General features: G+C 39.8%; 2 protein-coding genes across 2 annotated transcripts; both read left to right on the plus strand.

Annotated features, from left to right (window-relative positions):
- Positions 1-7017: 7017 nt before the first annotated feature.
- On the plus strand, positions 7018-8888 carry ved (ventrally expressed dharma/bozozok antagonist). The gene is made up of 3 exons (XM_005929033.1): positions 7018-7261; positions 7928-8181; positions 8517-8888. The coding sequence occupies exons 1-3, from the start codon at positions 7018-7020 to the stop codon at positions 8886-8888; spliced, it is 870 nt and encodes a 289-aa protein (XP_005929095.1).
- Positions 8889-11826: 2938 nt separating this feature from the next.
- Positions 11827-12761, plus strand: purbb (purine-rich element binding protein Bb). Its single transcript, NM_001315545.1, has one exon. It carries the CDS (start codon positions 11827-11829, stop codon positions 12715-12717), a length of 891 nt encoding a protein of 296 aa, NP_001302474.1. The 3' UTR covers positions 12718-12761.
- Positions 12762-13920: the final 1159 nt, after the last annotated feature.

Below are 13920 nucleotides of genomic sequence, written 5' to 3' on the forward strand. Positions count from 1 at the left end.
TGTAGCAGAAATGCCCAGTGAATTAACAGTGGACCTCATGAGAATGTGGCTGATCTGAAACAATACTGTCTCAGACAGTGTTTAAAGTTCCCGCGGAACACTGCACTCCTCTGATCTGCAGTTATGGGAAGCACTTCTAAAACATTTCCACCTGTGCTGCTGGTCTATAATGAGACCTTATCACAGACTTGAAAAATATTATTTTGTGTATTTTTGGCTTAAACCTATGACAGTCACTTTTGTTGTTTGTTTCACCACTCAGTACGGAGTTTATTTCAAAGGGCTCACATTGTTCTCTTTTACATTTCATGGTTGCAGGGATGTTCCCCACTAGCATTGCATAAAAGTCTCAAGTGTGCTTCATCGGAACACTGGCTCCAGCTCATAGATTTTTGGGAGAAATGAAAACTTGTCAGCCACGCTGCCCTGCATCCCCCGTTTGATAAGAAAAGTTGCAGTGCCTGCTCATCCACCAGGACCAGTCCTGCTGGTCCCTTCAAAGCTCACAGAGCCTTTGATGGGGTTGATAGGGATCAATGGAACAGGGAAGGACACTTTAGCTGACTGTGCTACAGACAGGGCGGGGAACAACTGGAGACTGGCAGAAATAGAGTTCAGTGATTATTAGGTGTCATCACAGCCTTGAAGAATCCAATTACTACAAGAGGCAGAAATATAATGAGCCATTTTCTGCTGCACTCTATCTGTTATAAAGAACAATCAGTTATGGCTTATCAGTAATTTCCAAGAAACTATCAAAATTATTATTCAGTAAGTATGCTGTGTGTGCATAAAGCTCTTTATTCTCTGTTGTGATGCCTATGATCTTTACACCTGTGTTGTAGTTTTTGATTTGAAGTTTGAATCTTCAAAGCCTTGGTCCTGAAGATGAGTTTACTGGAGATTTGGCCGGGGATGATGAAGACTCATATATTTATTATAGAGATCTGAACAACAGCTCTGTTGGGACATGAGTCTCCCTCTGGTACTGCGGGGGAGGAGAGGATGGGAGTGGGAAGGTGGGTCGAGGTGTGTTTGTTTCCATAACAGAGCAGCAAACAGGCCCATTAGAGATGAAAGGGTCTGAATGGAGTCAATCAAAGACAGGGCCAGCAGGAGACTGTTCCCCAGCAGACATCAGTGGTCTGAGACTGGGGCCAGCAAGGATAACCAAGTCCTTCATCGTGGATAAGGAACACTGACAGACAATAAAACTTACTATCTGTTTCAGTTTGTTTAACATTTTATTCAGTTAGTGATGCTCCTCATAAACATGCTGCCACCTGTGTTTCAGGACAAAAAGCATGAACAGGTAAACAGAGACTGATGAGATCATGTAAAACCCCATGGAGCCAAAGTAAAAGAAGAAATAAGTAAAACTCTATTTACCATATTTATGACAAATACTTTGCCATAAATATCAAAAAGTTACATTTACAACAAAAATGCTAAAAGATTGAAACAAAATGTTACCCAAGAGTTCTTTCCTTCTTTTCCCTCTGAGTCTATGGATCTCAAGCTCAAGCAGAGGCTTCCAGAGACTCGGGGCCACTGTTTGCTAAGGTACTTTCTCCTTTAGGTTTCAGACTCTTAGTGTGAAATATGAATACTCAGTCGGAAACCTTGTAAAATCCTGCCAGAGAAAAGAATTGTTTGCTCAGATATGACAAGAAACATTTCAAACACCCAGTCTCTGACCAATCACACCCAGTGATTGGTCAGCATCATCAAAGGCAGATGTTGAGTCCAACATCAGCAGAACAGAATATTTTCCTGCATCACTTCATATTAAGATGGACTGAAGACTCCAAGAAGGGCTGTTTCATAGAACGAGATCTGTGAAAGTCAGAGCGAAAATGATCAAGAATCCAAAGGTTATTTACTGTAAAAGTTTTCCAAATCATATATGCAGATATATATGTTGTTCCTTTTTTCTTTTGATTAGTTGGGAAAGAGTAGGAAAGAAGAGAATTGATTTTGTATTGTTGTGTCATTTTTTAATTGGGTAGATAATAATCTTGTTAAAATAAGCTGGGACCTGACTCAACACCAGTGAAGTTTTGATTAAAGTGAGCAAACAGAGACCAGTGGTCTTAAAGTTCAGAGAGCAGGAAGATGCTTTCATTGAATAAACTAATGTTACCTGTTAAAGAAACAAGTAGGGAAAAAACAGGCCCAGCTGAAGTTTGAACAGATAATAAAGATGAGTGACTTCACTGAAATATTAGAACACCCGTAACCCACCCTATCCCACTGTCACATCAGCCCTCTGCATGGCCTCCTCCACTACATCCATGAACCTTCACTGATGTCTTCCTTCACCCTCCCCTCCTTCCTGGCAGCTCCACATTCATCTTTTGTTCAGTATATACCCTACTTGCCTACTGGTGTTGGCCAGAGGGGCCGATGGCGTGATATGGCAGCCTCGCTTCTGTCAGTCTGCCCCAGGGCAGCTGTGGCTACAACTGTAGCTGCCTCCACCAGTGTATGAATGTGAGAATGAGTGAATAGTGGTATTGTAAAGCGCTTTGGGTGCCTAGAAAAGCGCTATATAAATCCAATCCATTATTATTATTTATTATTACCCGTCCCCTGCACATCTGCCAAACATCTCAGCCTTGTGACTCCAAACCACACAACCGGAGCTGTCCCTCTAATCTTTTTCTAATTTCTAATCTGACCAAAAACAACAACAACAAAACAAAACATAAAACATACAAACATTAAGCCAAAACTAAAGCCGGCTGTAAACAGGACACAGTCTGATGTGTTCCTGCTACTTTACTGACTTTAAAGTGCTCAAAGTTCTCTCCCATTGACTGCATAGTTAATATCTCATAAGTAACTATGTAGTCAGACAGGTGTGTCTGTCATTGTTCTGACAGTCCTATGAATCATGTAATGAGTTTCTAAGTGCTGGAGTCACAGAAACACAGACTGTTGACATGTCTCGCTGTCTCTGCTTGCAGCTGTGTTTTCATCCCGTCTCCTAGCCTCTCATCTGCTTCTGGTCTGTCTGCCTCAGCAGGCCTCACATCAAAGAAGTCAAGCACTGCGTCCTGTGACAGATCAGGAGGGAGGTGACGAGGTGGAGCAAGCTGACACTGATACCCGGTCATATAGCATCCAGACAGACAGACGGGCAGCAGTGGAGAAAACAAATGACCAGCTCCCCTTTGAACTCCTAACAATACCAATCAGCCAGCTACAGTTTTTCTGTTGTTGTTGTTGTTGTTGTAATTTCCCCAAAAGATTTTTTCTCAAAACCTCTTCACAAAAACAACACACACAGTTTTAATCTCAGGATTGATGGTGCGTCGGAGAAATATTAATGTAATAAATACAAAACACTGTATGTTTTGACTTTATGGGGTCATGTTACATATTTAAATGCATACAACTGTTCTGTACTTAAACATTTATAGTTCTACATGTGTACACAATAACAAATATTATTTATTTTGCTTCATATGTAGCAAAACTAAACAAATTTACACTGCAGAGAAAATCAGCGCACAGATACATGTAACAAAAGAAATATATGTAACTGTAAAACAGTGTTTAGCTGAACTGACAATAAATAAATGCACCTCAATCTGGCGTTTCTGTTCTGACATATGACTGGATTGTTCTTTGAACTAAGTTTGAAATGATGTAATGAGCTTCATGTTCTCAGAACCATGTGCATAGTCCCATTTTTTTGTGAGTACTATAACATTTTTTCCCATTAATGATTTTTTAATTTTTACACTGCACCTTCACAGGGTGTCTCCTCCCTCTTGCCTTGTGGCAGCCTAGATAGACTCCAGCTCTCTCTTGGCCACACATTTTTCAGCTTCAAAAATTTAATGTCTGATGATTAAGGAACAAAAAGTAAATCTTTATAATATAGTAAATTACTCTTTGGACAATGATACTCTTTGAAGTTGAAGGCCATAGATGGAGCTTTAACAGTGATTAGTTTTTAAATGATGTGATCAGGCTCATAAAGAGTTGATCCTGTGCTTTTAATGTAAAATAACATGCACATTTAAAGTCCTTAAAAAAACAAACCTGACTATATAATCAACCATTAAACAATAATCAGACTTACTCAGACCTCTATAAGCAAGAAGCACTTGGGATATGAAAGTAAAAGTGCTTAATGCAGGGAGGTAGTTCCAATTGATCTCTATATTACTGCAAATTAAATAATCAATGTGAATTAATCAGACTGACCAATTTTACTATTGTTTGACACTAGAACCAATTGTTTGTTAACCTTTGTATAATATGGGTTTTGGTTCTTTTTTTTAAATGAGTAAAACTTCAAGAATGTAAGGGAGGTTATGGCAGAGTGCGACCATGACAGCTTTAACAGGTATTTACATTATCGCGTGTGCAAATTTAAGACGACATTTTTAATTATAACCATTATTATTAATCCGAATATGAAAACTACGATACATATAAAGGATTAAAAAACACAGTATCACTTAAAAAAAGTAATGTAGAAGTATTTGAGTACATGGAACACCGGCATTACTTTACAGCACTGCAAAATACAACAGTACATTATACTGTTGCAGTAGTGTCGGAAGAATTACTCACATTATTCAGATAAGTAAAAGTGCACATGGAAATCGTTTTACTACTAATAAAAGTCCTCCATTCGAATACCTTTACACGACCACAGTCATTACAGAGAAGTTAAAGAGTTAAAGTGAAGGCATATTCGTGCTTGTTAGCGCCACTGACAGCACCATTACCCGAGTATGACTTTATTGGGTTTGAAAAGCCTCCAGAAGATATTAACAGGCTTTAAGGTGTTAGTTCTCTTTTGTTTCATGTTGGGTGTGTTGGTATCAAAGCATTGAGAGCCTTTGAAGTGTTCCAGTTTCAGTAGGTAATGAACTATTAGCACGGCTCTCCCCTCCACTGCGCGCACAGACGGAGGGTCAGCTTGAGCGCACAGCCTCGAATCCATTCTGTGATCACCACCAGAGCTCACTGTCATTATCTTATCAATGGGAGTGCTACGTTATCGACTAAAACCTCTAAACAACACAAAATACTTAACATTTACACATAAAACATCCCCCCGCCCCCAACACACACCTCTTCCTCTCAGTCAGTCTCGGGGTCTATCAGGGCGGCGGGGCTGATGTTAACAGCCACTTCACAGCTGGGATCATAATTTTCAACTCATTATCAGCCACCTTAACTGATCCCCACATAGTTTGATGTGATTTAAGGAGGTACAAAAGAGATGACCAACCAGTTTCTATCAGCAGGGGTGGAAAGTTACACTCTGCGTATCTGCATATTATGCTTTGTCAAATACGTGCATTTCCTCAAATATTTGCAAGTATTTTCTTGTTTGGTGACTTTACGAGACATTTCAGTGGGATATATCCCCAACTTTTAGCTACTCTCTTTTTATATGAGAGCTTATTTTTCACTCATCATTTGACAGTTGAAAGAGCGAATATTTTTAAATTAAACTTTTAAAATGGTCTAAAAACATTACAACATCAGTTCTTTATCAACTACAGATAAGTCATGATGAAATAAGCTATAAAAGGATCACTGTTAGTGCGCTGTGTGAACACTCTTTTATCTTGGGATCATCCCAGAAAAAGCCATTGTCCCCGTTTTCAGTCACTCACAGCTCATTGTCATGATTATTAACCTGAAACCCGAAAAGCTGCTTTTTAAACAAAGAAGTTAAATTGTTGGTGCTTCATCTGAAATTACTGGACACGATGAGCAGTTTAGCATACAACCTTTGAGGAGATTAAAGGCCATGAACGTTTCTTCGAAAAGAAAGAAAGAAAGAAAGAAAGAAAGAAAGAAAGAAAGAAAGAAAGAAAGAAAGAAAGAAAGAAGCAAAGATTACAAAATTATCAGCAAAAACGGGATATTAATAATGCTCAAATATTTTGTTACATTTGGCAATTGTATTCTTCTTGTTTTTATTCAGCTTTGATCCAATTTTCTTGTTTTTTTGTTCTTTTATCTTATGATAAGTTGTTAGGCAGTAATTTCTTTCACTACGTTTATATGTGTAAGGAAGGTGCTCTGCAAATGGTAAATGCAGGAATGGGTAATATTTGGAGATACAAGCATATGTATACAATTGTTTGAATTTTAATCCAGCCTACATCCTTTATTTTTAGACTGAGATTGGCTGAGACAGACTGTTTTACACAATAAATCAAGATATTCAGAAAGCAGAAAATCCTTCAATTGTTACACTGCACACCATTGCCAAATGTGTCAAATTTACAGCTGCTAAATCTTTGGATTTGCCTTGTTGCAAAAATATTGTTTTATGTCTGTCAAATTATGTTGTTTTGGGAATTCAGCTAAAGAAATGGGAACAAATGGTGTATTTTTGTGACAAGCTGCCAGTAACAAAGTGCCTAAAGACAAAGTTGTCTATTGCAAAGTTGTCTTTTATATGTAGACAGAACACTGGTTCATCCCTTGAAGTAGGTGTCTTTTTAATGTTTAAAAGCCTTCAGAAAGCCTAGGTAATCTTTGATCAAGACCACTGTAAAGATTTACAACAATATCTTGCTTCTTGGGGAAAAATATAAAGAAATGAGGGCTGACACTAGTATTTTAAAGTTCTTCACTCACCCCAAGTGGAAAAAAACGACTCCCTAAAAAACTGCAGAAGGTTAATTTTTTAATAGGGTGGATATGGTTGTGGAAGAGATGGAGACAGTTTGGGGCGAAGTGACTGTATTATCTATGTGAAGAGTGGGAAAGAGGGTGGGTAGGGGGTCCTTTCCAGACTCACTGGAGCCTTGTTGTAACAGCCTCATTGAGACTGAATGGGACGTCTTAATTACTCAAGTTGTGAAAACTAAAGGAGGGCTGGACTGCAGGGAGGGGAGGATGTGTGCTTTGATCTTCGGGTTGAGGGAGGTTGATATGAGGTGGGATGTCTTCTATAAATACAAGCAGGTTGTAGATGAGGTAGTCATAATTCTCCAAGCTTCAGGACAAACGGATTCCTCCTCAGCAGCCATGAATGGACATTTTTCTATTGAGTGGATGGCCCAGAGCAGCCAGCAAGAAGGATCAGAGACCAGCACCATAACTGTCTCCGGACCTACAGCCTGTGGGACGCTTTCTGAGAGTCTGCCTGGTTTTTATTGCAGGCAGAAGTCAGAGAATATCCCTAAGCAGAAAAAGCAAGAAAACAGGAGTCAGGCCCTTGAAGCATACAGCCAGAGTATTCTCCAGCAACAAACCGCTCCCAATAGCCAAGGTAAGAGTTCATAATGAGCCAAAATCCCAGACTCCAATTTCAATGTAAAGTCTATTTAAAAGTGAATTACAGAAAAAAGTGCATTTACATTAAAACAGCTATTAGTTCTGTGTAAATGTGCATTTTGAATTTTTTTCCTAAACATAACTTCACATTTAACTACATTTCAGCTGAATGCAAATATGAACATCTCAGAGAACATCGATCATTTTTTAAAATATTTTTCTTAATTTTAATTTTTTACGTTTTCATTGCATATTAGCGCTCCTGGGTACACAGTTACTTTAGTTGTCTTAATTATTTGATCTTTTTTTTTTTTTTTTAAAATCTTATTTACTTTAGTAGAAAAAAACCATTTATGCAGCTTTATTGTTATTAGAGTACTTTTTACCTAACTAATATTCGTGTATTAATTAGAAGAATATAAGTTGATAAATGTATCAGTGATGCAATGCAGATGTGTTTCGTAACCTATAAATAAACTGCAATAAAAACTTGGACATTTTTATAGCTGAATTTCCATCCAGTTAACAGTATGTGGTTAAATACTCTGAAATTAATAAAGTGCTTTGTAAACTACTCAAGTAAAATACCAGAATATGTCTAAATCGACGTAATGAGAAGAACAGATTTTAAGTTTCTTTCTTTCTCACTTTCTGTTTCCAGTGACTGAGGTTGGTTTCAGCAGTGGGACAGAGGAGGAGACCTCAGGATATGAGAGCGAAGGTGGACAGTCTCTCTCCCCTTCAGCTCAAGCCATCTCAAAATCACCTCCATCTCCTCTAGTGGGTCGGAGGCCCCGGACAGCTTTCACAGCAGAGCAGATCAGTAGCCTGGAGAAGGCTTTCAGCATAAGTGCTTATCTGGGGACGCAATCTAAGGCAGAACTCCGCAAAAAACTCCACCTGTCTGATAAACAGGTAACCACCCCCAGTATCAATACTTGACATCATGAATTCATGAACCTGGTGCTGCTGGATATTCAATTTATGATAAATCTATAATAATCAGAAACAGCAGCAAATTTCAAAAAGAAACTGCCAAGAGATCAGCTCTCATGAGCACCTATATGATAGCAGCTACTGACCTTCAAAACCATGTACTACTTTTAGCAGTTAAAAAAATAATTAGTACTCTAAAATAATCATGCTCTACTGTTCACTAACAGAAAATTAACATTACTTATGTTTTATTTCATTATGTCTTGTATTTTAAAAATGTTTCTTATATCTTAAATTTTCTGTTTTCATCACAGATCAGAAACTGGTTCCAGAACAGACGGATGAAGGTAAAGAGAACCATGCAGGATGCTCTGGCTCAGGCATGCCAGGCTAATGTCTGCCAGGCCAGTGTTGCCCCACAGTTCATTCATTACCCTGAGCTACAGGCATACAGGCCAGGGCCATACCCAAGATACCACTCAGCAGCAGCAGTAGCACCTGAGGGCCCGGCTGCCACCTCCTACATCTATCCACGCAGTCATGTGCAGTTCAGTTCCCCTCTGCCCAGCGTCGCCACTCTGCCCATGGACTCTTTCTACCAGTACAGCAGCCTCTCAGGAGTCATGGTGCCCTCTGCCACATCTCACCTCAGAGAGTCCTACCCAACTTATCCTCCATATTACTGAAAATCACATGCAGACATTCTTCTGTAATGTAATCTCAGCTGTGATATTTTGACTTAGACAAAGGGAGAAGTTTTTGATTTGATTTTTGAATAAAATAAAATGCGTTATTAGAAACATGGCAAAAATACTGCTTTGAAGCTTGAATCAACAATCAAACAGGGCAGTGTGCAATAACGTCTGTTTGTAATTCATGTATAGTTTGAATGTAATTAAATTTCATTTTTTAAATTTCTGTTGTTATGTCACTGTTGGATTTATGTCAGTGTAAATATTATTCAAATAAATAATAATGATTAGATTCTTATCAGATTATCTGATCTTTTTTTCTCATCTAACAGTCAAACATTTAATTCAGTTTAATTTTGTGTATACAAAGCCACTTCACACCAACCATTTCATTTTCATTCAGTTTTATTTAAATAGGATGGCATGCAGTGGCTAGATTAAAATAAAAGACTCAAAGCAGACCTAAGTAACGAGGAGGACTTTCATTATAAGCACCAACAGTGACCTTCGAGGCACTTTATATTGTAGGGTAACATCCTATAATATTAGAACTATTTGATGACCAACAGTGACTTGGGGACAATAGGAAAGACATCCTGGCTGTTTCTCCCTGGTTAATCTTTGAGGTTCTTTCCTATGGATCTCAGCTGATTATTAAGTGGTATCTATTTGTGTGCGTGTTCCCCCTATTTTTACCCTCTGCCTTAGAGGGAACATTCTCTGCTCTGTGGGTTAAGTTCCTGATAACTCCAGGTTTGTGTTTCATCGTGTAGTGGGAGTTAAAGAATAAGTACATGTCTTTTGTGAGTTTGTTTTGAATCGTATACAAAATGTATAGCAGGCAAGAGCAATATGTTAAGAGTTGTAAAATACTGAGCCCTTTGGATTTTTTGCTCTTTTTAAGTATTGATTTCTGAGCAGACCATGGCTAAAATAGTCCTAGCCTATAGCCTATAACTATTTTATAGCCTATAGATATTTTAAGAGAGGATTCAGGGTCACTTGATGGAGCCTTAACTATATGCTTTGGCAAAATTTAAAGACACCACCAGAATTCCTACCCAGACTGTCAGAGTAGGGCCACTCCTACTGTACCCAAAATGGCAGACCTCCCACCCGACTGAGATTACTGAAGCCCTCCTTCTTTTCCACAGAACTGGACTGTTTTGAGTTATTCATAAGAAAAACATTCTTTTCGCGTGCCTGACAGCACAATATTCCCTTGGATACCTTATGCTTTTGGATTTTTTTGCCAAAAGTATTGATTTCTGAGCATTGTGTTTAAGCAATTAGCTGACAGAAAGATAAGTTAATGTCTAGATGTGCTACGCTGCATGTTTATATAGCAGACAACAGCACATTATATGTCATTTATTTCTTGTTAAAGGACCTCAGACACCTATATAGAAACAAGATCAGATGCATTTATTTTCGCAAAGGGTTTAACATTCTAATGATGCTCCCTGGTGGCCGCATTTTTAAAAACCTATCGTCCTTGACATCTTGATTGCTATCTTGCTATAATCCTTTTCTGACAGGCTCCACTGGCACAACTGTTATTTTATAAGTAAAGATTGAGGTGACATAAAAACAAACAAACAAACAAACTATGGTTTACTTATTTCAAATGCTTAAGACTGCCACGACTTGGATGACTGAGACCCAGTTACAACAGGGATGTCAAACACATTTTACATAATGGGCCACATACAGCCAACTTTGATCGTGTCGTGAAATGATATGACAAATATGTAAGATTGCAGAAAAAGTTATGATAGTGCTTGCACAGGCCGTCCCGTGATTATAAAATATGAAGTTCATTTATTGAGAATTCACCAAAAAACAAACTGTTATTTACAACAACAAACATCAAACATCTCTTAATCAATAACTTTGGCAAAGTATGAATGGCAATGCGGTGAACAGTTTTTATCTATAGAAAACGCCGTAAAACTTACGAAAATACAGTTAAAAGTTTCAAAATCTTTGCATCCGTTACCATTTTCTAAAGCTTTCCAGTGGGGTGGATTAGAGTCTTTGTTTAGGATTTATACTGACATCTTCTGGCAGGTCCGGGAAATGCAATAACAATGGAGTAAATGAAACATTCAGACGTGACAAGCTGCTGTAGAGTAGAATTCACCATTATTATTTTCTTCTTATTCTCCATCTTCTCTCTGTTTTCTTTTCTTTTCACTCTCACCTCCCTCCTCTTAATTCTCCCCTTCATATTCTTTTCTCTTGTTCCCCAGCCTTCCGTTTATTCCTCTTCACCCCTTGTTTCTTCTTTCTTCCCCCCTTGTTTTCCAAAGTCATTCTTTGCTATTTTATTTTGTTGGTGTACATAAGTAAGAATGTGGATGTTGAACAGTTGTAATGAGGTATTGTTCATTTTATGTAAAATTGTGCACACAAAACATGTAATCTACTTATCAAGGGTAGTGTATTTTCACAGACTTGTGAAACAACATGAGATCCATCTCAACAAAGAACGATTATTATTATGTGGTGTACTGTACTAGTTTATCTAGCTATTTTTCACATATATAAATAGCTTGGAAATGTCCATTTCGAAATTTAACTAAAATGCAAAAGTATAATTGTGAAAAAAACAACAACCCAGATTTCATCATGTTCTAACCAAGACGATTTCACAATCGGGATTAAAAAAGTTTTACAAGACGTAAACGGAACTTCAGTCTGAACCAATAGCTAGAGAAAAATATTACAGGTGGGCACGGCTTACAATACCGGCGGACCAATAGGAATGCCGTAATCGTGTGAACTAGTGAAACAGGCAGTTAGCTGGACCAATCACAACGTCCCCCGAAGGGCACCCATGATGCACGGGAAGGAGGCCCGCGCTGGCTGAGTGCACGCAGAAAGCAGCTACGCAGGAGAGAGGGGCAGAAGCCGAATGGTGGAGCTGAAGATGGCGGATGGCGACAGCGGGAGTGAGCGCGGAGGTAGTAGCGGGGGAGGAGGTGGCTTCCAACACTTCCAGAGGGACCAGGAAACCCAAGAACTGGCGTCAAAGCGTCTGGACATCCAGAACAAGCGCTTCTATCTGGACGTCAAGCAGAACAACAAGGGCAGGTTCATTAAAATCGCCGAGGTCGGGGCTGGGGGCTCTAAAAGTCGCCTGACCCTCTCGCTGTCAGTTGCGGCGGAGTTCCGTGACTATCTCGGGGATTTCATCGAGCACTACGCCCAGCTGGGCCCTAGCAGTCCGGAGCAAATAGCACAAGCTACCGCGGGTGAAGACGGTGGGCCGAGGCGAGCTCTTAAGAGCGAGTTTCTTGTCCGGGAAAATCGCAAGTACTACCTGGACTTGAAAGAGAACCAGCGGGGGAGGTTCCTCCGGATACGGCAAACCGTAAACCGCGGACCTAGCTTTGGAGTGGGGGGCCCAGTGGGCGGCATGCTGGCCGGCCAGACCATAGCCCTTCCGGCACAGGGGTTAATAGAGTTTAGAGACGCCCTTGCTAAGCTCATAGATGATTACGGGGGAGACGACGAGGAGATGACCGGGGGCATGGCCGCCGGGGGCTACGGCGAGCTTCCCGAGGGCACCTCCATCATGGTGGACTCTAAACGGTTCTTTTTCGACGTTGGGTCCAACAAATACGGCGTGTTCCTGCGCGTGAGCGAGGTTAAGCCGAGCTACAGGAACTCTATCACCATCCCGTTCAAAGCCTGGAGCAAATTTGGAGGAGCTTTCTGCAGATATGCAGAGGAGATGAAGGAGATCCAGGAAAGGCAGAGGGATAAAATGTACGAGAAGAGAGACGAGTCCGAGGGGGACGATGTGGATGACGACTGAGAAAAGAAAAAGCTATCAGCCAAGTTACATGATGGCAGATCTACACTATAGGGTTATTTTGCGAAAAAACAAAAACAAAACAAAAAAGAAGCAGAAATGACAGATAAAGTGCATGACAAATCGTGCTGTAATAGCCTACTAAAGTATTGTGGAGTTTTAAAAAAAGAAGTACATGTGCAGGGAATTTTTGGTGTATTATCCTAAAGTTTGTTGGGCTTGAGGTTGAAGTGGTGGTTTGAATTTCTGAAAGTGAAAATGTATGAATGAGATGTATCTCATTGGCTGAAAAAAAAAAAAAGTGAGTTATGCTTTATCGTTGGAAAAAATAAGAGGAGCAAGTTGGTTTTTCATAACTAGAGGTGAAGCCATTGAATGCTTTCCTATGTGCAACATAGTTTCTATTTAAAGAGTGAAGACCTGTTCAAGATGTTTTTCCCTTCTTGGTCAAAGGAGAGAGCTAGCATCCATCCTGTTCCAGTCCAGGACTCTCCTCTGTGGGAAGTTTGCGGGATTTTTGCAAGTCAGACAGGAAAAGCTGAGAGCAATGCAGAGACAGAACTGCTGTCACTCTATGGATTTTATTTGTTAGATATGTCAGCAGCTGGAGAGCTGTCAAACAACCGCACAACTGCTGCTGCAGCATCTGCAGGCTGTTAATCGAAAAGATTACCCAAAATGTCCGGGGGGGGGGGGTTGTTACTAAGAGGATTATCTGTAAGCCCAAACAAAAAGGGCCTGGTGGACTAAATTAAATGCTTTGACTCCAGTAGTCAGTTACAGTGCAGAACAGCTGGGTTTTATGTTATACATATAATCTTAGCAAAGCGTACTTCTTATTGTTTTGAAGAAGATTCACTCTGTGAGGAAGGGTGGTGACTCTTCTCACACCAGAGCATCCTTGGTGTTTGAGAACAACCGCTTGGAACTGGGGAGCAGATGCCACCGGAGGAAACACAGATATGGTTTTATGGGACTTTTCAGACGATAATTTGCTAACAGGGGTCCAAATGTCTTGCAGTTGGAGGAGGAGTGCTGCATTACATGTAGCGACAAGTTTTCTCATCAGCCTCATGTTCAGAACTGGACAGCTGTCCTATTCAGCCACAGGCCATTCTCTGACAGCACCTTCCAACACATTATGAAGACCCTGGACAGAAACACATTGATGGATGTTTTCTTTTGTTTTTCCTTTTTTTGTTTCTT

This window comes from Haplochromis burtoni, unplaced genomic scaffold, assembly GCF_018398535.1.
Source record: "Haplochromis burtoni strain Fernald_Lab_line unplaced genomic scaffold, NCSU_Asbu1 Contig_113, whole genome shotgun sequence".
NCBI classification, from domain to species: domain Eukaryota; kingdom Metazoa; phylum Chordata; class Actinopteri; order Cichliformes; family Cichlidae; genus Haplochromis; species Haplochromis burtoni.